The sequence below is a fragment of the Oncorhynchus kisutch genome, linkage group LG2 (genome assembly GCF_002021735.2).
Source record: "Oncorhynchus kisutch isolate 150728-3 linkage group LG2, Okis_V2, whole genome shotgun sequence".
In the NCBI taxonomy this organism is placed as follows: Eukaryota; Metazoa; Chordata; class Actinopteri; order Salmoniformes; family Salmonidae; genus Oncorhynchus; species Oncorhynchus kisutch.
The window spans coordinates 8,788,150-8,815,113 of record NC_034175.2 but is presented as its reverse complement, the minus strand read 5'-3'; the positions used below and the strand labels follow the sequence as shown (position 1 = coordinate 8,815,113).

At 44.1% G+C, this 26,964-nt stretch overlaps 1 protein-coding gene across 2 annotated transcripts; it reads left to right on the top strand.

The window, feature by feature from the left end:
- The first annotated feature begins 624 nt into the window (after nucleotides 1-624).
- Nucleotides 625-17,601, top strand: LOC109887499 (sialoadhesin-like). 2 transcript variants are annotated; one of them, XM_031802800.1, is made up of 11 exons: nucleotides 701-991; nucleotides 12,245-12,297; nucleotides 12,383-12,458; nucleotides 12,783-13,145; nucleotides 13,336-13,626; nucleotides 13,898-14,149; nucleotides 14,651-14,920; nucleotides 15,034-15,130; nucleotides 15,219-15,305; nucleotides 15,453-15,528; nucleotides 15,662-17,080. In XM_031802800.1, the coding sequence occupies exons 2-11, from the start codon at nucleotides 12,271-12,273 to the stop codon at nucleotides 15,725-15,727; spliced, it is 1,605 nt and encodes a 534-aa protein (XP_031658660.1). In that variant the 5' UTR covers nucleotides 701-991; nucleotides 12,245-12,270; the 3' UTR covers nucleotides 15,728-17,080. The 2 variants fall into 2 exon arrangements, with proteins under 2 accessions (XP_031658656.1, XP_031658660.1); XM_031802796.1 differs by lacking the exon at nucleotides 12,245-12,297 and having other exon boundaries at nucleotides 625-991; nucleotides 15,662-17,601.
- The last annotated feature ends 9,363 nt before the right edge of the window (nucleotides 17,602-26,964 follow it).

The window sequence follows — 26,964 nt, the reverse complement described above, 5'->3', positions numbered from 1 at the left end:
GAATGTTAGTTAAGCTAGTGAGCAAGCATTTTAGCCAGGTAGCCTAGGATAAAAAATTAAAAATGTAAACATGCAATGTAAGACAGTGATTGTTTCATCAACATGAAAGAGGATGGTTTGGCATTTTTCTGCAAGGAGGGTGAGTCAATGTTTTTCACACTCAAACATTCACACAAATCAGAACCATGGACAGCCACATCATATTCTTCCCCAGTGATTTTACCCACACCTGACAGCAATGTCTATAGGTCAGGACTTACTATACACTTGTCTTTACTCTATTTCAATATGTTCATTTTACTTAATTAAAATGAGATTTTACACATTGTCATTTGTTTAAGTTGGAATTTCCCGAACCCCTCCACTCTGCACATGGAAGTCAGGCTTTCCTCTTGACCATATGACTACAGTACCCAGAATATGAATATATCAGATGTGTTACATAGACAGACCATGAGAGGGAGCATGTGGGGTGGTGTGAAAAGAGTAGGCCTACCCACAGCCTTTGGTCTGATTCTCTACTGTTCTCTCTCTCTCTTTCTCTCTCACTCCCCAAGAATACATAGAATCATGAAGACACTTCCTGTGTAGGCTACTACATGCAACACATAGCCACTGAAAGACAGAAATAGGACACCCATAGGGGTTTTGATAGGGATAGCATCAAAGGGGCAGGCTACACTCAGGAATGCAGTAAAAGTTCTACAGCATTTGTGTTCAGCACATTCTTTGCTTGTGATCTGTTAATTACTCACTAACATTTGACAATTTATCATGTTAATGGTCATATTTAGTTGATGCATTCAGGCACTATAACTGCTATTGTATGTATGAGGTCCTACAGCTAGACCACTTGTTACTTCCTGGACTGAGTCACTGCTCAACTTGATTAGAAAAGCCATACATGACAAGCGAGGGAGGGGCGCTCCATGTTGAACCAACACTTTCTCGCCATACACATGTCTACTGGAAGACCAGTAATTGTTATAAGGTAAAGACAATTTTAATAATTGTGTTAGAGTTTGATATACTTTGTGCAGCACTTTTGCTTGGAACTGTTACTGTATTTAGAATTGGGCTTGACTAATGATCTTTATCAATATTAAGGGATAGATTAGTGAAATGTCTGCCTAGTCACAGCCATAGCCACTCTAGTAATTTAATAGGATCTCTATGTTAAACCCTCAAAGTTCCAGAACATATGAAAATACCATCCATTGTGGTTGGGGAGAATTCCAAACCAGTCTAATTGGAATGAATGGCAGTTGAGGAATAGGTGATGCATTTCCTGCTTTTTCTTATGCAGGAAAATAAAAGTAACTAATGTGATGTATCACTTGGTGATTTTAGCATGTAAATCTTGATTGGGGCAAACAAACAAAAAAATGGGGGGGGACACAACACATTGATTGCACTATAACGATGACAAAAGGTGCCCACAAACTGTTAAGGCCTACAAAAAGCTGATGGGGCTAATGAGTTTGGAGATGGGAAAAGGAAAGGGTCAATAAACCGGGGGGAGAGTTTGCGGGATTCCACCTGGAGGGGCAGATCCCGGATGAGCAGCAATACCTTCTGCCCTAGCCGATACCGGAGAGCTGGGGTCCGGTGCGATCTACTTGTCATCGATACCTGGAGGTGGTCTTGTGGAGGGCCAACTGGGCTCTCCTCCAGGTACAACGACAGTGACGGACAAACAGAAGGTATGCCAAGGTATCCACCATGAACTGATGGAAAGGGTGAGGATGAACGAAGATGGGAGCTGTGGTAAAGCGATGTTTGAGCTCCCGGGACGCCCGGTCGGCAGCTGGAGACCACGTGAATGGAACCTTGGGCAAGGTGAGTGCTGACAGGGGGGAAGCCAGGGTGCTGTAACACCGGATAAATTGGTGGTAGAAGTTGACGAACCCCAGGAAACGTTGCAGTTGCACCCTGGATGTAGGCTGGGGCCAATCCACCACCACTGTCACATTCCCGGGATCCATTTGTACACTCCTTGCAGTGATGATCACTGACCATCTCGAATCCCACCGTACCTTCTCCGCTGTGCAATCTGGTTTCCGAGCCGGTCATGGGTGCACCTCAGCCACACTCAAGGTACTAAACGACATCATAACCGCCATCGATAAAAGACAGTACTGTGCAGCCGTCTTCATCGACCTCGCCAAGGCTTTCGACTCTGTCAATCACCATATTCTTATCGGCAGACTCAGTAGCCTCGGTTTTTCGGATGACTGCCTTGCCTGGTTCACCAATTACTTTGCAGACAGAGTTCAGTGTGTCAAATCGGAGGGCATGCTGTCCGGTCCTCTGGCAGTCTCTATGGGGGTGCCACAGGGTTCAATTCTCGGGCCGACTCTTTTCTCTGTGTATATCAATGATGTTGCTCTTGCTGCGGGCGATTCCCTGATCCACCTCTACGCAGACGACACCATTCTATATACTTTCGGCCCGTCTTTGGACACTGTGCTATCTAACCTCCAAACAAGCTTCAATGCCATACAACACTCCTTCCGTGGCCTCCAACTGCTCTTAAACGCTAGTAAAACCAAATGCATGCTTTTCAACCGGTCGCTGCCTGCACCTGCATGCCCGACTAGCATCACCACCCTGGATGGTTCCGACCTAGAATATGTGGACGTCTATAAGTACCTAGGTGTCTGGCTAGACTGCAAACTCTCCTTCCAGACTCATATCAAACATCTCCAATCGAAAATCAAATCAAGAGTCGGCTTTCTATTCCGCAACAAAGCCTCCTTCACTCAAGCCGCCAAGCTTACCCTAGTAAAACTGACTATCCTACCGATCCTCGACTTCGGCGATGTCATCTACAAAATGGCTTCCAACACTCTACTCAGCAAACTGGATGCAGTCTATCACAGTGCCATCCGTTTTGTCACTAAAGCACCTTATACTACCCACCACTGCGACTTGTATGCTCTAGTCGGCTGGCCCTCGCTACATATTCGTCGCCAGACCCACTGGCTCCAGGTCATCTACAAGTCTATGCTAGGTAAAGCTCCGCCTTATCTCAGCTCACTGGTCACGATGGCAACACCCATCCGTAGCACGCGCTCCAGCAGGTGTATCTCACTGATCATCCCTAAAGCCAACACCTCATTTGGCCGCCTTTCGTTCCAGTACTCTGCTGCCTGTGACTGGAACGAATTGCAAAAATCGCTGAAGTTGGAGACTTTCATCTCCCTCACCAACTTCAAACATCAGCTATCTGAGCAGCTAACCGATCGCTGCAGCTGTACATAGTCTATTGGTAAATAGCCCACCCTTTTCACCTACCTCATCCCCGTACTGTTTTTATTTATTTACTTTTCTGCTCTTCTGCACACCAATATCTCTACCTGTACATGACCATCTGATCTTTTATCACTCCAGTGTTAATCTGCAAAATTGTAATTATTTGCCTACCTCCTCATGCCTTTTGCACACATTGTATATAGACCCCCCCTTCGTTTTCTACTGTGTTATTGACTTGTTAATTGTTTACTCCATGTGTAACTCTTTGTTGTATGCTCACACTGCTATGCTTTATCTTGGCCAGGTCGCAGTTGCAAATGAGAACTTGTTCTCAACTAGCCTACCTGGTTAAATAAAGGTGAAATAAAAATAAAATAAAATGATGTACCCCAGAAAAGGAATGGTGGAGTGATGAAACTTTTACGAACAGCTGGAGTGGCTCAAAGGCCGAGGTGTTGAGGCATAGTGGGTAGCGATTCTTCCCCATTATGTCGTTGAGACCCGGGTAATCAATGCACAGGCACAGGGTCTTGTCCTTCTCCACAAAGAAGAATCCTGCGCCGTCGGGAGAGGACAAAGGATGGATGACGCCCGCAGCTAGGGGGCATCATCCACCAGTAGACCAGTTAATGAGGGGATCAGGTCGCTGGAGCCAGGAGAATTCCAATACAACGAGAACCTGAGGAGACTTGAGCAGGAACTGGATGGCCTCGCTCTGGTTCCCTGACACACGTAGGTTGATGGGAGTGGTAGTGTGGGTGACCCGGCCGTCCAGCGCTCTGACATCCATGGAAATGGAGAGGGGCTGTGTGGGGATATACAGCTGGGAAGCCAGGGTAGGTCCAAAAAGCTCTCATCGGCCCCAAAGTCAATGAGGACCCGGATACATTTTGACTGGTTTCCCAACAGCGAAATATCATGAAACGGGTGCGAGTAGGAGGAGCAGAGAAGTCCTCCATATGGCCCACCAGAGTACTCACTCCTTCCGGTGAGCCAGGTCTTTTAGCGGACAAGAGGATACGAAATGACCACGAGTCCCACAACACAGGCAGCTCTTAGTGTTGAGCCTGTATCGTGGTTCCGCTGGCGACAACCCCGCTCGACCTGGTTGCATAGGTTCGGGAATTGATGACTCGACCGTCCTCGGCTACTCTCGGGGAACCTCGGGTGGCCTCTGGTTCTCTCCGCAATGTGGCCGTCGGGTGCTTCCGGGATACCTCAGAGGCGAGGTGGAATCTTTGGACGGGCAAACAAAATAAACCAAATCGAATCTCCTCTCCCTCCGACGTTCCCATAGTCACCCATCGATCCTGATGGTCAAGGCAATGAGGGAATCGAGATCCATGGGCAATTCCCGGGCTGCAAGCTCGTCCTTGTTCCTACACAGAGTCTCAGAGGAGGTCATGTCGAACAGCGCTTCCTGGTTCCAGGCAGTGTCCGTTGCCATTGTGCGGAAATCCACCACATAGTCTGCCACACTGCGGGAGTCCCGGCGCAGCTGGAGTAGCTTCAGGGCAGCCTCTCTCCTGGAGAATGGGGAATCAAACCTCTCCCACAAACTCCTACAGACTGCCGCATATAGCCGGCTGTTGCTTACAAACCGCTGTAGCCCAGGCGAGCGCTCTCCCAGACGTCAACGTGGTAAGTTACGCAAACTTAGTGGTCTGAGGGGAAGGAGGAGGGCTGAAACTCAAAAATGTGGGCACAGTGGGCTAGAAATGCCCAACAGGTGCCCGCTCTCCATTGAAACGTTCCGGGGGAGGTAAGCGTTGCTCCCGGGAAGCCCGAGTGACCGGTGAGGTGGCGCTGCTAAACCGCTGAGTTACAGAGGAACCGTTGGGTTCCCGTCGTAGTAGGCTTGCCTCCCAGCCAACCTCCGGAATTTTAATTGTTTTATTTTTTAAATTTCTGAACAAACGTACAGTCAATAACACAATAGAAAAATCTATATACAGTGTGTATAAATGTAGTGAGATTAGGGAGGTAAGGCAATAAATAGGCCATAGTGGTGAAATAATTACAATTTAGCAATTAAACACTGGAGTGATAGATGTGCAGAAGATGAATGTGTAGAGATACTGGGGTGCAAAGGAGCAAAAATAAATAAATATGGGATGAGGTAGTTGGGTGGCTATTTACAGATGGGCTGTGTATAGGGGCAATGATCGTAAGCTGCTCTGACAGATGATGCTTAAAGTTAGTGAGGGAGATATGAGTCTCCAGCTTCAGTGATTTTTGCAATTCATTCCAGTCATTGGCAGCAGAGACCTGGAAGGAAAGACGGCCAAAGTAGGTGTTGGCTTTGGGGATGACCAGAGAAATATACCTGCTGGAGTGCGTGCTATGGGTGGGTGCTGCCATGGTGACCAGTGAGCTGAGATAAGGCGGGGCTTTACCTAGCAAAGACTTATGGATGACCTGGAGCCATTGGGTTTGGCGACGAATATGAAGCGAGGGCCAGCTGACGAGAGCATACAAGTTGCAGTGGTGGGTGATATATGGGGCTTTGGTGACAACGGATAGCACTGTGATAGACTACATCTAATTTGCTGAGTGGAGTGATGGAGGCTATTTTGTAAATGACATCGCCGAAGTCAAAGATCGGTAGGATAGTCAGTTTTAAGAGGCTATGTTTGGCAGCATGAGTGACGGATGCTTTGTTGCGAAATAAGAAGCCGATTCTAGATTTCATTTTGGATTGGAGAAGCTTAACAAACCTCCAGATAAGCTTCAATGCCATACAATACTCCTTCTATGGCTTCCAACTGCTCTTAAATGCAAGTAAAACTAAATGCATGCTCTTCAACTGATCGTTGCACGCACCCGCCCACCCGACTAGCATCACCACTCTGGACGGTTCTGACTTAGCTAGGTATTTATAGTTGTCCACATATTCTGTCTGGCTAGACTGTCTGGCTAACTCTCCTTCCAGACTCACATTATTAAACTGGCTGGCTAGCTATCCAATAAACATACTGTGCATATAATCTTAAAATTGATTGTTTTACACAATACCTTATAACAACACACTGCCTGACCATGGTTGACCAAGTCCCTGACCAAAATGGTTGACCTTTGATACTGTCACAAGAATTTTCATGTACATTCTAGTATTCTAATTCCTAATTCTATTAAAAACTAAAAATATATGCTTTTAGTGAGAATAGGCATTGGTTTGAAGCCGACAAATAAATGACATTCACATGAGCACCCCAATGCCTATGCCACCCATGCTCTACCAAAGTTTTACAGCACACAGCTTTGACCTACTAAAGTAGCTACACTATATATACAAAAGTATGTGGACACCCCTTCAAATTTGTGGATTCGGCTATTTCGGCAACACACGTTGCTGACAGGTGTATAACATTTACCACACAGCCATGCAATCTCCATAGACAAACATTGACAGTAGAATGGCCTTAGTTTAGAGCTCAATGACTTTCAGCATTGCACCATCTGCCCTGCTAGATTTGCCCTGGTCAACTTTAGGTCCTGTTATTGTGAATTGGAAATGTCTAGGCGCAACAATGGCTCAGACGCAAAGTGGTAGAACACACAAGCTCACAGAACGGGACCGCCGAGTGCTGAAGCGCATCAAAATCATCTGTCCTCGGTTGCAACACTCACTACCGAGTGTCAAACTGTCTCTGGAAGCAACGTCAGCACAATAACTTTTTTTTTACCCCGTTTTTCTCTCCAATTTTGTGGTATCCAATTGTTTTTAGTAGCTACTATCTTGTCTCATCGCTACAACTCCCGTACGGGCTCGGGAGAGACGAAGGTTGAAAGTCATGCGTCCTCCGATACACAACCCAACCAAGCCGCACTGCTTCTTAACACAGCGCCCTTAACCACTACGCCACCCGGGAGGCCAGCACAATAACTGTTAGTTGGGAACTTCATGAAGATGGTTTCCATGGCCGAGCAGCTGCACACAAGGCTAAGATCACAATGCACAATGCCAATTGTTGGCTGGAGCGGTGTAAAGGTCGCTGCCATTGGACTCTGGAGAAGTGGAAACGCGTTCTCTGGAGTGATGAATCACTCTTCACCATCTAGCAGTTTGACGGACAAATCTGGGTTTGGCGGATGCCAGGAGAATGTTACCTGCCCCAATGCATACTGCCAGCTGTTTGTTGGAGGAGGAATAATGGTATGGGGCTGTTTTTCATGGTTCAGGCTAGGCCCAGAGAAGGGAAATTGTAACACTACAGCATACAATTACATTCTAGATGATTCTGTGCTTCCAATTTTGAATTTTGTGGCAACACTTTGGGGAAGGTCCTTTCCTGTTTCAGCATGACAATGCCCACGTTCACGTTCACAAAGCGAGGTTAATACAGAAATTGTTTGTCGAGATTGGTGTGGAAGAACTTGACTGTCCTGCACAGAGCCCTGACCTCCACCCCATCGAACACCTTTGAGATGAATTGGAATGCCGAATGCGAGCCAGACCTAATTGCCCAACATCAGTGCTCGACCTGACTAATGCTCTTGTGGCTGAATGGAAGCAAGTCCTATCAGCAATGTTTCAACATCTAGTGGAAAGCCTTCCCAGAAGAGGGGAGGCTGTTAAAGCAACAGCAAAGGGGGGACCAACTCCAAGTTAATGCCTGTGATTTTGGAATGAGATGTTAGATGATTTGCAGCAGACAACTGGAAGGAGAGGCGGCCAAAGGAAGAATTGGTTTTGGGGGTGACCAGAGAGTTATACCTGCTGGAGCGCATGCTACAGGTGGTTGCTGCTATGGTGACCAGCGAGCTGAGATAAGGGGGGACTTTACCTAGCAGGGTCTTGTAGATGACCTGGAGCCAGTGTGTTTGGCAACGAGCATGAAGCGAGGGCCAGGCAACGAGAGCGTACAGGTCGCAGTGGTGGGTAGTATATGGGGCTTTGGTGACAAAACGGATGGCACTGTGATAGACCACATCCAACTTATTGAGTATGGTATTGGAGGCTATTTTTTAAATGACATCGCCGAAGTCGAGGATTGGTAGGATGGTCAGTTTTACAAGGGTATGTTTGGCAGCATAAGTGAAGGATGCTTTGTGCGAAATCTAGAATTGGCTTTCTATTTAACTTTGGATTGGAGATGTTTGTGAGTTTGGATGGAGAGTTTACAGTCTAACCAGACACCTAGGTATTTGTAGTTGTCCACATATTCTAAGTCAGAGCCGTCCAGAGTAGTGATGTTGGACAGGCGGGCAGGTGCAGGCAGCGATCGGTTGAAGAGCATGCATTTAGTTTTACTTGTATTTAAGAGCAATTGGAGGCCACGGAAGGAGAGTTGGCATTAAAGCTCGCCTGGAGGGTTGTTAACACAGTGTCCAAAGAAGGGCCAGAAGTATACAGAATGGTGTTGTCTGCGTAGAGGTGGATCAGAGACTCACCAGCAGCAAGAGTCACATCATTGATGTATACAGAAAAGAGAGTCGGTCCAAGAATTGAACCCTGTGGCACCCCCATAGAGACTGCCAGAGGCGCGGACAACAGACCCTCGGATTTGACACTGAACTCTATCAGAGAAGTAGTTGGTGGACCAGGCGAAGCAGTCATTTGAGAAACCAAGGCTGTCGAGTCTGCCGATGAGGATGTGGTGATTGACATAGTCGAAAGCCTTGGCCAGATCAATAAATACAGCTGCACAGTATTGTTTCTTATCGATGGCGGTTAAGATATCGTTTAGGACCTTGAGCGTGGCTGAGGTGTACCCATGACCAGCTCTGAAACCAGATTGCATAGCGGAGAAGGTATGGTGGAATTCGAAATGGTCGGTAATCTGTTTGTTGACTTGGCTTTCGAAGACCTTAGAAAGGCAGGGTAGGATAGATATAGGTCTGTAGCAGATTGAGTCAAGAGTGTCCCCCCCTTTGAAGAGGGGAAAGCAGCTGCTTTCCAATCTTTGGGAATCTCAGACGACACGAAAGAGGTTGAACAGGCTAGTAATAGGGGTGGCAATTTCGGGAGATCATTTTAGAAAGAAAGGGTCCCAATTGTCTAGCCCGGCTGATTTATTGGGGTCCAGATTTTGCAGCTCTTTAAGAACATCAGCTGACTGGATTTGGGAGAAGGAGAAATGAGGAAGGCTTGGGTGAGTTGCTGTGGGGGGTGCAGTGCTGTTGACCGGGGTAGGGGTAGCCAGGTGGAAAGCATGGCCAGCCGTAGAAAAATGCTTATTGAAATTCTCGATTATAGTGGATTTATCAGTTTCCTATCTTCAGTGCAGTGGGCAGCTGGGAGAAGGTGTTCTTATTCTCCATGGACTTTACAGTGTCCCAGAACCTTTTTGAGTTTGTGTTGCAGGAAGTAAATTTCTGCTTGAAAAAGCTGGCCTTGGCTTTTCTAACTGCCTGTGTATATTGGTTTCTAGCTTCCCTGAAAAGTTGCATATCACGGGGGCTGTTCGATGCTAATGCATAACGCCATAGGATGTCTGTGTGTTGGTTAAGGGCAGTCAGGTATGGGGAGAACCAAGGCCTATATCTGTTCCTGATTCTAAATTTCTTGAATGGGGCATGCTTATTTAAGATGGTGAGGAAGGCTTTTTTTTTAAATAACCAGGCGTCCTCTACTGACGGGATGAGATCAATATCCTTCCAGGATACCCCGGCCAGGTCGATTAGAAAGGCCTGTTCTCTGAAGTGTTTCAGGGAGCGTTTGACAGTGATGAGTGGAGGTTGTTTGACCTCTGACCCATTACGGAAGCAGGCAATGAGGCAGTGATCACTGAGATCTTGGTTGAAAACAGCAGAGGTGTATTTAGAGGGCAAGTTGGTTAGGATGATATCTATGAGGGTGCCCGTGTTTACGGCTTTGGGGTGGTACCTGGTAGGTTCATTGATAATTTGTGTGAGATTGAGGGCATCAAGCTTAGATTGTAGGATGTTAAGCATGTTCCAGTTTAGGTCGCCTAGCAGCACGAGCTCTGAAGATAGATGGGGGGGGACAATCAGTTCACATATGGTGTCCAGAGCACAGCTGGGGGCATAGGGTGGTCTGTATCAGGCGGCTATGGTGAGAGACTTGTTTTTAGAGGGGTGGATTTTTAAAAGTACCCAAACTGTACCCAAATTGTTTGGGTACAGACCTGGATAGTAGCCTGCAGAGTTCTGTCCTATCTTTGCAGTAGATTGCAACACCGCTGTTCTGTCTTATCTGAAAATGTGATGGGGATGGGAATGTCAGAATTTTTGGTGGTCTAGAATGTCTGGAACAGAGAGTAAAAGGAGGTTTCTGGGGGCGATAAAATAGCTTCAAGGTATAATGTACATACAAAGGTATGGTAGGATGTGAATACAGTGGAAGTAAACCTAGGTATTGAGTGATGATGAGAGAGATATTGTCTCTAGAAACATCATTGAATCCAGGTGATGTCATCGCATATGTGGGTGGTGGAACTGAAAGGTTGGATAAGGTGAGCAGGGCTAGAGGTTCTACAGTGAAATAAGCCAATTAACACTAACCAGAACAGCAATGGACAAGGCATATTGACATTAAGGAGAGGCATGCTTAGCCGAGTGATCATAAGGGTCCAGTGAGTAGTGAGGTTGGTTGGGGTCATGGCGATTCAGACAGCTAGCCATTGGTAGCAAGCTAGCAGAGGATGGAGGTCTGTTTTTAGCCACCTTGTGCGTTTCTGTCGGTAGATAGTGGGGTTCCGTGTAGAAGAGGGGATCAATCCAATTGGCAAAATAGATAGTTATAGTGACCCAAGAAAAATTGTCCGATGGACCTATTCAGATAGCAGCCGATAAGACAGCTAACGATTAGCGGGCCGCAAATGGACGTTCAGGTAACGTTGCGACGGAGGGGCCAGTTGGATAACTCCCTCGGGCAGATAAGGTCGGTAGTCCAGTCATGAAGGCCCGGTGGGGCTCCGCATCAGCAGTAAAACGGGTCCGGATAGGTGATTGTAGCCCAGGAGTGGCTGATGGAACTCTTCAGCTGGCTAGCTCCGGAATAATTGGTGTTTGCTCCAGGATCGACGTAAAAAACACTTCAACTTCAACCAGTAAAATTACTCTTTGGCTAACTTTTGCTACAGCCTATATCAATTAGTGTTAGTATTCTAACTAACAACTGCTGCATCCAAGTTAGTTATTGTACAATATCACAACGAATGTTCAAGCAAGAATCAAAACATAATTGTAAGTGTATGAGAACCTCAAAAAGGTTTTTGTTTAGAAGTAATAAAATCATAGCCTAGATTTATGTTGAATGTGTGTGACATCAGTGTGTGGTGTACTGAGAAAGGGTCTATTGTACTTTAAACTATGTGTAGGCAAGTTGCTTCGGATTCGAACCTTCTCGAACAGCCCAATTCATACTTCCCCCCCTTTTTTGTTGTTGACAGGTGTGTTGTGTACCTCCAATCTAGTTGATTTGTGAATTCTCATAGATATTGGTGTCATATTGGTGTCAAAAATATTAAATAAATTAATATTGGCTTAGTTATGGTGATAGGGGGATTTGAATTTAACACTGAGCTTCATCCAATCCCTATAATAGACGTGACTATCATCATATCTATAATGGTGACAGCACGGATCATGATACAGGATGTGAAATACTTGATCACAAGTACATTGTTTGAAGGAAATTGAATTGCAATGCATATGATAAAACATTTGAGTTAATCATGTGGTTTTCGTGCTACTAACGGAGTGTGAGTAATAGCCCTGACTAAAGTTAACATGGCGGAATTGTACGGTAACAATCTTTACAATTCTTTACTGATTTCAAGAGATTTCACCCGTATCTTCTAAAAACCTTTGAGTTTAGCAATTTGGAAAACAGTCAAAACACATATTCTCAAAGACATTACACTTTAGTGGGTTAACCCTCAATGGAACAGTTAAATCACTCCACCATCAGTCAGACAAAATATGGGAAGTCCTGATAGCAAAAATAAAGAAATCACGTTATATGTGAAATGGGAAGTGTGAGCAGGATGCTAATATTTCCTTTATATGTCAAATCCCTTAGTCTCTGAAGGAGAGTGGTTATCTGACATGAGAAAGAAATATTCAACTATGCAAGTAAGTGATTTGGCTTTTAGACATTAAACGTGTCAAAGGAAATGCTAACATTCTAGTAATAATAAAATAATTCTTATTCCCTCAGGTCCTGCACAAAGAGGAGTGGATGTGGAGTGAAACATTAACATGGCCTTTTCTTATTCATTGCATTTGGCTTGGAGGTAGGATACAACTTTTTGTATAGAGTAAAACATATTGTATTTATTTATTAAATTACACACAACAAAATACAAAACAATGTGGTGAGAGTTAAAAAGAATAGCGAAAGGTAGCGAGTAGCAAAAGGTGCATGTGTATTACTAACCTTGAGGGGCTCCCCCTTTAAAATATTAATAGAACAAAATGAACAATAAAATGGCCTCTTGATTTGTTCAAATCATTCCCCTTGACTAGCCCACGGAAGATCAGGGATTATATTTATTATACTCACATTCATTGACTGTGTCCAACAACTCTTATTAACATTTCCCCTACTGCTATTTGAGTGATGGGAGTTGAAGCCTCATCATGGACTGCTGAGGTGCCCAGCTCAGTATCAGGCCTGCAGGGCTCATGCATCGTGATTCCCTGCTCATTCAACTACCCAGAACCAGAGAAGAAGCCCTCCAAATTCACTGGCATCTGGTTCAAAGGCACCCATGATACTATATACCACCCGGACAGCTCCAACATCATCAAAGACTACAGGGGTCGTACAGAGCTGGTGGGAGACCTCCGGCAGAAGAACTGCTCTCTCAGAATCGACCACCTCCATCGCAGTGACAAAGGACCTTTTCATTTCAGGGTTGAAATTAAAGACGAAAACAAGTATTCCTACATACATGACACGGTCTCCATTGCAGTGAGCAGTAAGTTCCCAGGGTAAAAATTGACAAGGATAATTTTTTGTTGTATTATAGTATCCCATTATTTACCCAAATTATAGTTATAGCTTATTGTAGATTAAAATGATATTACTGAAAGGACTGAACTAAGAAGTAGTGGATGCACACCTCAAGAGAACTGCAATAACTGTTCTCTTTTCTTTGCTGATTTCAGCCTCTCCAGACCCCCCCTCTCTGTCAGTGAGGGAGGAGGTGAAGTTGGGGGTGGAGCTGTCTGCCTCCTGCTCTGTGTCTCACTCCTGCCCATCTGATTCCCCTCTCCTCACCTGGAGCCACTCCGGAACACCCAGTGTCCAATCACAGCAGCTGACCAACGGCCAGTGGAAAGTGACATCATCCCTGACCTTTATCCCCAGCATCACTGACCACAACCAGTCTCTGGTCTGCACAGCAGAACACAGGGGAGTGAAGCCAGTGAAAATGTCCAAAACTCTCAATGTCAAATGTAAGTGCACCACACCTGTGTGTTAATAACACTAGAAGATTTACACTTTCACTTCTGTGAAAACAGAATGCTTCTGTGCATACGACAAAAGTGAAAGAAGAAATTCAATGTAACTTCTTTGAAAAGGAAACATGCACTTTGTCCAGAGTCTGGATTTGGCATACTTCCTTTTTACATTTGAAATAGATTTAGCATGTGATTGATACACTGAATCTGTCCTAAGATGTTCATTACATAGTTATAGAATTCTTACTAATGTTGTGATTCATAGATGCCCCAGTGGATGTGAAGGTGGAGGGAGTGTCCAGTGTGAAGGAGGGAGACTCTGTGGAGCTGAGATGCTCCAGTGACAGTAACCCTGCTGCACACAGCTACCGCTGGCACAACAGTAGAGGTCCTCTGCCCACCACTGGACCTACCATCACACTGGAGAATGTGACCAGACTCACTGAAGCACTCTACTGCACTGCCATCAACACAGAGGGACAAGGCTACTCTAGCCCAATGAAGCTCAATGTAGAGTGTAAGTAGATGCAGCCATTCAAATCAAATCAAATTTTATTGGTCACATACACATGGTTAGCAGATGTTAATGCGAGGTTAGCGAAATGCTTGTGCTTCTAGTTCCGACCATGCAGTAATATCTAACAAGTAATATAAACAATTTCACAACAACTACCTTATACACACAAGTGTAAAGGAATGAATAAGAATATGTACATATAAATATATGGATGAGCGATGGCCAAACGGCATAGGCAAGATGCAGTAGATGGTATAGAGTACAGTATGTGCATATGAGATGAGTAATGTAGGGTATGTAAACATTATATAAAGTGGCATTATTTAAAGTGACTTGTGATACATTTATTACATCCCATTTTTTATTATTAAAGTGGCTAGAGATTTGAGTCAATAAGGAGCATGTCCTTTCTGTGTATATAATATTAAGACAAATCTCTTCAGGAAGGATGTAGCACTACATGTTCAGTTAAAACCAAACTGTTTATCATTCTCATCCCAGACCCCCCTGAGATCAAAGTGGGCTCTGCCTGCACTTCAGACGTCTCCACGGTAACCTGTCTGTGCATTGTGGACTCGGAGCCCCCCGGCACCGTGGAGTGGTCTCTTCCAGATGGACCCCTGCCCACCTTGCCCAGTACCAGAGTGGAGAGGCATGGGTCAGTTACCATGGTGACCCTACAGAGGGCACTAGGCTTCTCCGAGACGTTCCACTGCCATGCCAGCAACACACAGGGCAATGCCACTTTGTCCTGCACTGTGTCCACAAATGGTAAAGGAAACAGTGGGGGAAGTGCATCATAAATGAAGTATTACATACAGTATTAACATAATAAAGGATATTATTAGTACATTAATACAACATATTTATTTGTTTTTGGACAGATAAGAAGTTGATGCTGTACATTTCAATTGGTATTGCTGCATTAGTGGTGGTAGTAATACTAATTTCCATGTCAGCTTGCCTTTTGAACAGGAAGGGGTAAGTTACTATTTTATTTCTTTTTGGAAGGAGTTATATAGCTTTGTGTTTGTTTGTTTTGATAACTTCACATTATTTTTCACAACAGTAGGAGGAGTCGTAGTGACCAGTCAGTAACCAGCAAGCAGGACGTGGACACAGCCACGGGTACTTTTTCACATCCCTCACCATCAAGGTATTTTTCTACAGGCTGTTCTGTTATCTGTGATCATAATATATACATCCTGCTGAGTTGTTAAAGCCCATTAGCCTACATTTACTCTTGTAGTGTCTTATCAAATGACGGGAATACATCTGAGAGTTGTCCTAACTCTATCCACAGGAAAGAGCAGAAAGACACCAGCAGTGAAATCCACACAAACTACTACACCAACGATCAGCTATATGGAAACATGGAAGTATGTACTGTAGGCCTACTGCAGACATGTACAGGTGTTGTAAAGATCTGAGATCTGAGGAGATACAAAGGATTAAACAATAGAGGTGGTGTTGTAGATGATGATACTGTGTCTCTGATCTGGTTACCTGTAGGCTGAGGAGGATGGCGACCCATACGAGTGTGTTGGTGGAGACGATGCAGTCTATGCTAATATGTGAACACAACAGGAAGCATGTGGAAGTCAGCTGGCCCAGAGCCAGTGGTACTCAGTCTGTCAAAGTTTCCAGTAAATTATTAACATTTTAAGTCAATGTAGCAGAACAGCTGACTGCTTATATTTGTTAGCTTTATGTAGCTCCATGGTTCTAAAGGCTAAAGAAAATGGCACAATCTTATTTGGGTTGTGGGTTTGTGTTATGGCTTTTACAAGTATTTTTTTTAAATTAGCTATGGCTTAGGTTATTCAGGCTCTTTGGTATCACATACACTTATGTCAGTCTCATTAAGACTGCAGAACTGTGTACAAGCTGAACTGTGAATTACAGAACACCATCTAACACATTAACTGGCATGACATTCCGTCTCATGGGAGGCCATAAAGCTTCTAAAAGTCTTCTAATAGGCGGCCACCTCTACAATGTATTCAGTCAAAATGCATGTTTTATTGTACACAAACCAAAAGCATACCAAAGGCACTAACAAGCATTTAAATGTGTTTAAACTACTACGAATATGTCAAAATTAATCTCCCTCCATGCACCCCCAGTAACCCAGTAACCCCAAAAAAATACTCAGTTTTCACCATCACTGTAAAGCCCTAGTCATTTTGTTGCTTTTGATGAAGTTATTTCTGAAGATTATTATTTATTTTATGTGAAAAGTGATTCCTTTGTCTGTTACGTGATCTGAACTCTCGTTTTAATATAGTGGAACTATTCCTTTTTAAATTATATTGTAAAAGCAGGCGAGCTGGTTATACTCTTTTGGCCATTTTCTGGTGTTTTGTGGTGAAAAACTAGCATAATACGGCAACCCTGTTAGACAGGCTACAAATGTTTAACAATTTTAAATTATTTGTAAATCTTGCATTCAACTGACCCTCCCTGTTGCACACAACAAGCTTCCATTCTTCTTGTCACAAGGGTACATGGCTGATTTAACTAGTAATTACCAGTTGGAGGGGAGTTCAAGTGGATTTTTCCTAACTATCCACTGTAGAGCTTCACAATACCATTCATTTGAAGCACAGGCTACTGTGGCTATTTGATCATAATGTAGGCCTACCAAAGTGATTTACCATCAAAAACATTGGAGAAAATGCATCCCATTACATTTTAACATGGAAATAGCTGTTCTATCATTCAGCCTACAGTAGCATCCAATGTGCGGTGTTCAATGTAGGCCTACATTCCATGAGACATAAAAAAAATATTTAAAAAAACATGCAGGGATTGATATTAAACTGTTAATCCACTTGTCCTTCAGAGAAGGAGGTGACTGAAAATGTTGTGGTGTTTGATGCAAGAAACATCTTTACAAAATAAAATGCATTATTATTCCCATACCGTTATTACAGAGAATCAGACAAATTATTCTACTCTCTGTCTATTGGCTACTTAGCTTATTTAAGCCTGTGTCAAAATACAACACTGCTCCTTTAATACAAACAAAAAAGCTCTTTAACTAACTCACTTTTCTAAGATGTCTCTAAATGTATGTAGGAAGCAATCACTCCTCCATTGCTGACTACAAATGATCTATAACTGGGCTAAAAACACACTAACTAGCAAAGAATGTGAACATAATGTGCAAATGTGGCTACATGCAACTCTCGCTTTGATCTCAAAACAAGCTCATCTACTCATGACCGCTAAATGCTAGAAACACAGTCCAGTTCAAAGTAAATGGCACCGATCCATATATGGCAATGGTCTATTTGCGTATAGTCCTACTGCAGCTCTGATTGTAATGCTGCACCAGTTTGTGTAGAGTACGGTCTGTGTAGACTAGAGTATGGGCTGAGTAGTGAATGTCAATACAATAGAATCCTACTCCGATGCATTCTGCCTACAATAAAATCTGTTGCATAGTTTGTTTTGTTTCGGTATGTTGCATTGAAAGTAGCTAATATTGCGTTGATTCAATCACAATTGCAACAGTAAAGGTAAATGTTAACATGGAAAACTCTAGAACAGTGGTCACCAACCTTCTCTGAGTCAAGATCACTTTGAGTCAAAATGCAACCCGAGATCTACTGCTCAGATTTGATTTTTTAACATGACTTAAAAGATGGAAGCCTGTGCAACAATAATCAATTAAAAACAGTACTGTAGCAGTGAGGTTTGTGCAGTATGCTATAGGACCAATATATTGTCACTGTATTTTGGCTTTCTTGAATTGCCCTGCCAATACATTGTTGTTTGGGCCATTTAAAAAAATTACATTTAAAAATTTGTGTTAGGCTATGTGATCACACCGGTTATAGAGCCGTTGTTATATTACTTGTGAAGCACAGCTGAGTGAGAAATCTGTTGGGAGAAATTACTAATTTGCAGTTCATGAGTGTTACCTAGTCACACATATGAAGTTTTGGAAAGATGTGGCTTTTTTAACCTTCAAAACAGATACTGTACCCCAATTAAAGGCACTTCCGGTTGGCACAGGAAGCTAAAAGTAGACATATATCCTCATTTGAGTAGGCTTTTACAGAATCCTGAGTTTTAAGTCTATACGTTAAGAACTGACTGATTTACACAGGGTTGAATGCACTATTTCTCACAAACTGCAGGTTGGGTATGGCAAAACACTTTTAGGGTGATTTTAACCACTTCCGGTTGCTCCAGGAAGCTTAGAATTGACACAGGTAGACCTCATAGTGGCCTGATGGACTGTCAACGAAGACAGATTCATAAGACATTCATAACCCACATAGGCTTCAGGTTGAATTTAGGGGAGCCGGCAATGTATTTCTATGGGGAGAGCTGTCATTGTAATCTGTGAGATGAAAAAACCTGTTTTTACTTTTAAGGGTTAATGCCACACGGTCAAGGTTAGGCTTGCACAGATCGGGAGGACGTTAGAAACATTCCTGTGGTTGAATTGTCCTTCTAAACCTAACTGTCCCGCCGCTGTCCCCCAAAAGCCCCTGAAATTTAGGGCCAGGCGTCATTTTGAGCCTGCTTTTTTTCACGGTTGCTGTACTCAGAGCGAGCTACGGTCAAGCGGGGCGTCTCGTTGAACTCGGCACGGTCTGGAGACTATGGTGATGCCATTTTTAGTGTTGATTTCAGAATGGCATTTTGGTGATGGTCCCTCACTATTTAAACATATTGCAAATGTACAAAAGTCAACTAGCAAGTCAGTGTCCATCAGTCAATTAGATGTCATTCTGACAACAAACCCAATTTTCCAACTCGTTTAGAAGCCAACTATCACATATTTCAGAGCAGGCCTATAATTCACAGCACCTTCAGTTTAAAACATAATAAAAACGTAAAACACATAGTTATGTTCTAGCTGCGGGTCCAGTTCTGACATTATGTGTAGGCCTATGTGAGGCGACCCCGAATCCCGAGTTTCGGCTCGATAGCTCATTCGGTGCCCGAGCAAGACATTAATTGGTGCTGAAAATCCACTTTTTTCCATGCCTTGCTACGGAGTCCTTGAATGAGCTATCGGACAGAAACGTTGGGGTCCATCTCTATGGGCCAAGCCGGTTTCAGTGCACCTAGTCTTGCGACTCTGGGACATTTCTAAATGTCGTCATTTTCGTAATGGTCTTATTGCAAATGTACGAGGCTGTTTCTCGGTCCGAGAACCTTCTAGAGCCACATAACTCGCCACGCAATATCGACCTGAGGTCTAGAACAGGTTTCTAAAGTTTCAGAACTCTAGGTCTGATGGTTATTTTTTAGTTCGAACAAAGGTAACTATTGCAGGCACTGTCTGTCTCTACGCACCACACTGTGTCCCTCTGTCCTAGCTGTGTGTTATTTTTTCTTGGAAATTTTATGGGAGACATGACTGATTTACAGTTCCTGGGGGTTGCCTAATCACACATGAAGTTTTGAAAAGATCTGACCTTTAAACCCTTCGAAACAGCCCTTATGACACCATTTAAGGCACAGGAAGCTATAAGTAAACACATATCCTGATTGGGGTATGCCTTTACAGAATCCTGAGTTGTAAGTGTTTACGTTAAGAACTGACCGATTTACACAGGGTTGAATGCACTATTTATCACAAACTGCTGGTTGGATATGGAAAAACACTTTGAGGGTGATTTTAACCACTTCCGGTTGCTCAAGGAAGCTTAGAATCAACACAGGTAGACCTCATAGTGGCCTGATGGATTGTCATCGAAGACAGGTTCATAAGACATTCATAACCCACATAGGCTTCAGGTTGAATTTAGGGTTGCAGGCAATGTATTCCTATTGGGAGAGAAGTCAGTGAAAACTGTTTGATGTAGACACCTTCTTTTAACTGTCAAGGGTTAATGCCACACGGTCAAGGTTAGGCTTGCACAAATCGGGAGGACCTCAGGAACGTTCCTGAGGTCATTGTGCTTCTCACCCTAACGGTTCTCCCACTGTCACCCAAAAGCAAATGAAAATTAGGGCCATGCTTCATTATGGGCCTACTTTTTCTCATGGTTGCTGCACTTAGACCGAGCGAGCTACGGTCAAGCGGGGTATCTCGTTGAACTCGGCACAGCCTAGAGATTGTGGTAATGCCATTGCAGGCTCTGTGTGTCTTTAAGCACCACACTTTGTCACTCCATCCTTGGTGTGTGTGTGTGTGTGTGTGTGTGTGTGTGTGTGTGTGTGTGTGTGTGTGTGTGTGTGTGTGTGTGTGTGTGTGTGTGTGTGTGTGTGTGTGTGTGTGAGAGAGAGCTTTTCTTTGACATCTGTTGGGAGAAATGACTGATTTACAGTTCATGAGGGTTGCCTAATAACACATATGAAGTTTTGAAAAGATCAGACCTTTTTAGCCCTTCAAAACAGCACCTATGACACCATTTTAAGGCACTTCCGCTTCACACAGGAAGCTGAAAGTGTACACATATCCTCCTTTGGGTAGGCACTTATAGAATATTGAGTTTTAAATCCTTATGTTAAGAACTGACTTATTTACAGAGGGTTGAATGAGTGTGTGTTATTTCAGAAAATCACAGAAATCTCGCATAGCTCGGAAACACAATTCAAAACGATTAATCTGAACACGCTGCAACTGGACTTAAAAAAAAAGAATTGAACATCACCAATTTGACATGGGAAATTACGATAGATAAATGGCTGTTTTTTTTTTTATTGACACTGTAGGTTAATTTACTTTGACGTGAAGCGGAATAATTATTGCTCTATTTTCATTTTTGACTAGTAATGTAATGGACCATACATTTGCAATGTGGACTTTCTTACTAACCATATGGCGAATGTCAAAATGTTCCCTTAAGGTATGTTAGCAACACCTCCGCCTTTGCGGGATGCACAGGGGATATGGTCACTAGTGTAACCAGGAGGTGAGGCCTCATTTAACACAGTAAATTCATCAGGCTTAAGCCATGTTTCAGTCAGGCCAATCACATCAAGATCATGATCAGTGATTAGTTCATTGACTATAACTGCCATGGAAGAGAGGGATCTAACATTAAGTAGCCCTATTTTGAGATGTGAGGTATCACAATCTCTTTCAATAATGGCAGGAATGGAAGAGGTCTTTATTCCAGTGAGATTGCTAAGGCGACCACTGCCATGTTTAGTTTTGCCCAACCTAGGTCGAGGCACAGACACGGTCTCAATGGGGATAGCTGAGCTGACTACACTGACTGTGCTAGTGGCAGACTCCACTAAGCTGGCAAACTGGCTAACATCCTGTTGTCTGGCCTGCACCCGATCTCATTGTGGAGCTAGGGGAGTTAGAGCCCTGTCTATGTTCGTAGATAAGATGAGAGCACCCCTCCAGCTAGGATGGAGTCCCTCACTCCTCAACAGGCCAGACTTGGTCCTGTTTGTGGGTGTGTCCCAGCCAATTATCTACAAATTCTATCTTTTGGGAGGGGCAGAAAACATTTTTCAACCAGCGATTGAGTTGTGAGACTCTGCTGTAGAGCTCATCACTCCCCCTAACTGGGAGGGGGCCAGAGACAATTACTCGATGCCAACTCATCTTTCTAGCTGATTTACACGCTGAAGCTATGTTGTGCTTGGTGACCTCTGACTGTTTCATCCTAACATCGCAAGGTGACTGGAAACATGACCGAATACAAACAGTGTAGTTATTCCCTCCATCAAGGCAGTCAAACAAGCAAAGAGTATGTATAGAGACAAAGTAGAGTCGCAATTCAACTGCTCAAATGCGAGACATATATGGCAGGGTCTACAGACAATCACGGACTGCAAAAAGAGAATCAGCCCCGTCGCGGACATCAATGTCTTGCTCCCATACAAATTAAACAACTTCTTTGAGGACAATACAGTGCCAATGACACGGCCCGCTACCAAAGACTGTGGGCTCTCCTTCTCCATGGCCAATGTGAGTAAAACATTTAAACATGTTAACGCTTGCAAGGCTGGCTGGTGTGTTTACGGACATATTCAATCAATCCCTATCTCAGTCTCCTGTCCCCACATGTTTCAAGATGGCCACTATTGTTCCTGTTCCCAAGAAAGCTAAGGTAACTGAACTAAATGACAATCGCCCCATAGCACTCACTTCTGTCATCATGAAGTGCTTTGAGAGACTAGTTAATGATCATATCCCCTCCACCCTACCTGATATCCTAGACCCACTCCAATTTGCTTACCACCCCAATAGGTCCACAGACGATGCAATTGCCATCACACTGCACACTGCCCTATCCCATCTGGACAAGAGGAAAAGCTATGAAGGAATGCTGTTCATTCAGCATTCAACACCATAGTAACCTCCAAACTCATCATTAAGCTTGAGACCATGGGTCTCGCCCCCGCCCTGTGCAACTGGGTACTGGACTTTCTGACAGGTCACCCCCAGGTGATGAAGGTAGGAAACAACATTTCCACCGCTGATCCCACCTCAAGGGGGCGTTAACAGCCCTCTCCTGTACACCCTGTTAACCCTGTTGACCGCGTGGCCATGTATGCTTCCAACTCAATCATCAAGTTTGCAGAAGACACTACAGTGGTAGACTTGATTTGTAGACTTGTAGTGCTGACAACAAAATCACACAAAAATTATCAATGGAAATCAAATTTATCAACCCATGGAGTTCTGGATTTGGAGTCACACTCAAAATTAAAGTGGAAAACCACACTACAGGCTGATCCAACTTTGATGTAATGTCCTTAAAACAAGTCAAAATTAGGCTCAGTAGTGTGTGTGGCCTCCACGTGCCTGTATGACCTCCCTACCATGCCTGGGCATGCTCCTGATGAGGTGGCGGATGGTCTCCTGAGGGATCTCCTCCCAGACCTGGACTAAAGCATCCGCCAACTCCTGGACAGTCTGTGGTGCAACGTGGCGTTGGTGGATGGAGCGAGACATGATGTCCCAGATGTGCTCAATTGGATTCAGGTCTGGGGAACGGGCGGGCCAGTCCATAGCAGCAATGCCTTCCTCTTGCAGGAACTGCTGACACACTCCAGCCAAATGAGGTCTAGCATTGTCTTGCATTAGGAGGAACCCAGGGCCAACCGCACCGGCATATGGACTCACAAGGGGTCTGAGGATCTCATCTCGGCACCTAATGGAAGTCAGGCTACCTCTGGCGAGCACATGGAGGGCTGTGCGGCCCCCCAAAGAAATGCCACCCCACACCATGACTGACCCACCGCCAAACCGGCCATACTGGAGGATGTTGCAGGCAGCAGAACGTTCTCCACGGCGTCTCCTGTCACATCTGTCACACGTGCTCAGTGTGAACCTGCTTTCATCTGTGAAGAGCACAGGGCGCAAGTGGCGAATTTGCCAATCTTGGTGTTCTCTGGCAAATGCCAAACGTCCTGCACGGTGTTGGACTGTAAGCACAACCCCCACCTGTGGACGTAGGGGCCCTCATACCATCCTCATGGAGTCTTTTTCTGACCGTTTGAGCAGACACATGCACATTTGTGGCCTGCTGGAGGTCATTTTGCAGGGCTCTGGCAGTGCTCCTCCTGCTCATCCTTGCACAAAGGCGGAGGTAGCGGTCCTGCTGCTGGGTTGTTGCTCTCCTACGGCCTCCTCCACATCTCCTGATGTACTGGTCTGTCTCCTGGTAGCGCCTCCATGCTCTGGACACTACGCTGACAGACACAGCAAACCTTCTTGCCACAGCTCGCATTGATGTGCCATCCTAAATGAGCTGCACTACCTGAGCCACTTGCGTGGGTTGTAGACTCCACTCTTGCTACCACTAGAGTGAAAGCACCGCCAGCATTCAAAAGTGACCAAAACATCAGCCAGGAAGCATAGGAACTGAGAAGTGGTTATCACCTGCAGAACCACTCCTTTATTGGGGGTGTCTTGCTAATTGCCTATAATTTCCACCTGTTGTCTATTCCATTTCCACAACAGCATGTGACATTTATTGTCAATCAGTGTTGCTTCCTAAGTGGACAGTTTGATTTCACAGAAGTGTGATTGACTTGGAGGTACATTGTGTTGTTTAAGTGTTCCCTTTATTTTTTGAGCAGTGTATATATATATATTTTTTTGCATTATAAGGTTTAATATTGTTCCACAGTTATTTTCTAGTCACTGCCTCTCATAAAGAAACGGTCTGAGAGATGTGAGTTATGGCAGTCAAACAGGGTGTTTGTGAGAAAGAACCATGCAGGGGAGTGAAAGAGAAGAGACTAGTCAGACATTCTACTATAAATCAACTTAGGGAGTGGACATTTACTGCAGAGCCTTTAGATAACACTGAAACTCTTGTTTGTTTAGCTGTATAGGAATGGGCTTGGGCTTGGTCTCATGAGTAGAAGGTAATGACGTAGGCAGTGACATCACTAAGATATGACTGCACGTATAATAAAACAACTTGGACCCTTATCTATCTTGCAGAGCTTACTCAGAAACGTGTGCTATGTTCCTGTTGTGAACTTCTGTCTGCAATTGCATTAATAAAGTTTTTTTATTGATTTACTTAACCTCACTAGGGTAGGGGGCAGCATTCGGAATTTTGGATGAAAAGCGTGCCCAAAATAAACTGCCTGCTACTCAGGCCCAGAAGCTAGGATATGCATATAATTGGTAGGTGTGGATAGAAAACACTCTGAAGTTTCCAAAACTGTTATAATATAATAATATCTGTGAGTATAACATAACTGATATGGCAGGCAAAATCCTAAGGAAAATCCATCCAAGAAGTGCTTTTATTTTGAAATGGCTGTTTTTCCAAAGAAAGCCTATCCACCATACAAAGACTTATGACCCAGTTCACGATCCCTATAGCTTCCATTACATGTGGCCAGTCTTTAGGCATTGTTTCAGGCTTTTACTCTGAAAAATGAGGGAGAAACACCACTTTCAAAGAGTCTCTCTTTATGTTTGCGTTTTCTTCAGTAATCCACAGGCTCAAACGCAGTCACAACAGGCAGACAAAAAATCCAAATTGCATCCGTAGGTTCATAGAAACAAAAGTCTAATATTGAAGTCTAGTATGCAGTTGTCTCTGTGAGGCTGTGTGTGAAATATATTTGAGTTTAGTAGAACCATATATTGTAGCCTGGAGTAAGTGAGTAGAATTAGGATTACAGTACAAACATTTAAATTGCACAACAATTCCATGTGAATCTGATAACTATAATGTATAGACTTTCCACTGTACCGTTTATGTCATCCTATCATTGATGATAATGCCTCAGATGACAAAAATCTCAAATTTTATTAGTCACATGCGCCGAACACAACAGGTGTTCACCTTACAGTGAAATACTTACTTACGAGCCCCTAACCAACAATGGAGTTTAAGAATAAATACGGATAAGAATAAGAAATAGGAGTAACAAGTAATTATAGAGCAGCAGTAAAATAACAATAGCGAGACTATATACAGGGCGGTGCCGGTACAGAGTAGTTGAGGTAATATGTACATGTAGGTAGAGTTATTTAAGTGACTATGCTTAGATGATAATTACAGAGAGTAGCAGTGGTGTAAAAAAGAGGGGTAACCATTTGATTAGATGTTCAGGAGTCTTTATGGCTTGGAGGTAGAAGCTGTTTAGAAACCTCTTGGACCGAGATGTGGTGCTCCAGTACCGCTTGCCGTGCGGTAGCAGAAAGAACAGTCTATGACTAGGGTGGTGTCATGACTGTCCTGACCAGGTCAGGTTACAGGAGACCACAACCCTACAGATTATCTCTCAACCCCAACAGAGGAGGAGAATTTAGGGGTCTGAAGATGTGTGGGGGGGGGGGGTTATGACCCCTCACGCCCCTGGTAAATCAGGCCACAGACAAGTTCCTTTGTCCTGTTACTATGGAGAACCAGCCTCAGAACATTAAATATGAAATAAAGGGACTTTGGAACAATGGTTTCCGTCAGCCACAATGGTGGTCATGACGATAGATGGAATATGAAAATGTATGTCATTTTTGTTTTGTTATTAAAGGTTAATAGATGACGTTATTACGAAAACATTGCAATGTGAAGAGTTTTCCTAGTATATGTTTCATGTTTATACATTGTATGTTGTATGGAAAATATCCAAATCAAAGAGAATGTTTTGGGGAAGATGAAATGTTAAGTTGTCTAAAATTGGATTTGAATAAAATATAGACCTTGCCTCATTAACTTGGTACGCCCAGAGAATTGCCCCAAAGGCGGTTACGCCCACTTCTGACCCAAGGGTATTAAACCTGTGAGTAAAGAATTCACAGAGAGGACTACGTGACCCAAGCTGCAGCCAAGGTCTAAAAAGTCAACGAATCCAGAACGCAACACAAGTTTGAAGACAAAGAAATCCTTTTCTACCCAAGCTACGGATGAGTAGTTGTGTCTAAGCGGGTGAATTCAAATCGAATCACCTAGCCTCCATCTCCCATCGAATCGTGGTATCTAAAGGGTTTCATTCCTATGCTGCGAGCTCTGAGCTACAGAGCTGTCTGTCCTCAGAAGACCCCTTCCATAACCAGGGTGAGGGAACAGAGTCCTAAGCCAAAAGGACACTGACATCGGGAGGACGATCAGAGAGGTGCGCCGGAGTAGTGCGTCATCGAGCAGCCTGAACGGTCCACGCAGAGAATCCTCGGAGATCATCCCCACATAATTATATCATTATATTCTGGCGGGTGTGTTGTTACCTACCCTTACCACCTGAGTGAGGCCCGTCAGGAAGTCCAGGATCCAGTTGCAGAGAGAGGTGTTTAGTCCCAGGGTCCTTAGCATATTGATGAGCTTTGAGGGCACTATGGTGTTGAACCCTGTCCTGTAGTCAATGAATAGCATTCTCATATAGGTGTTCCTTCTGTCCAGGTGGGAAAGACAATG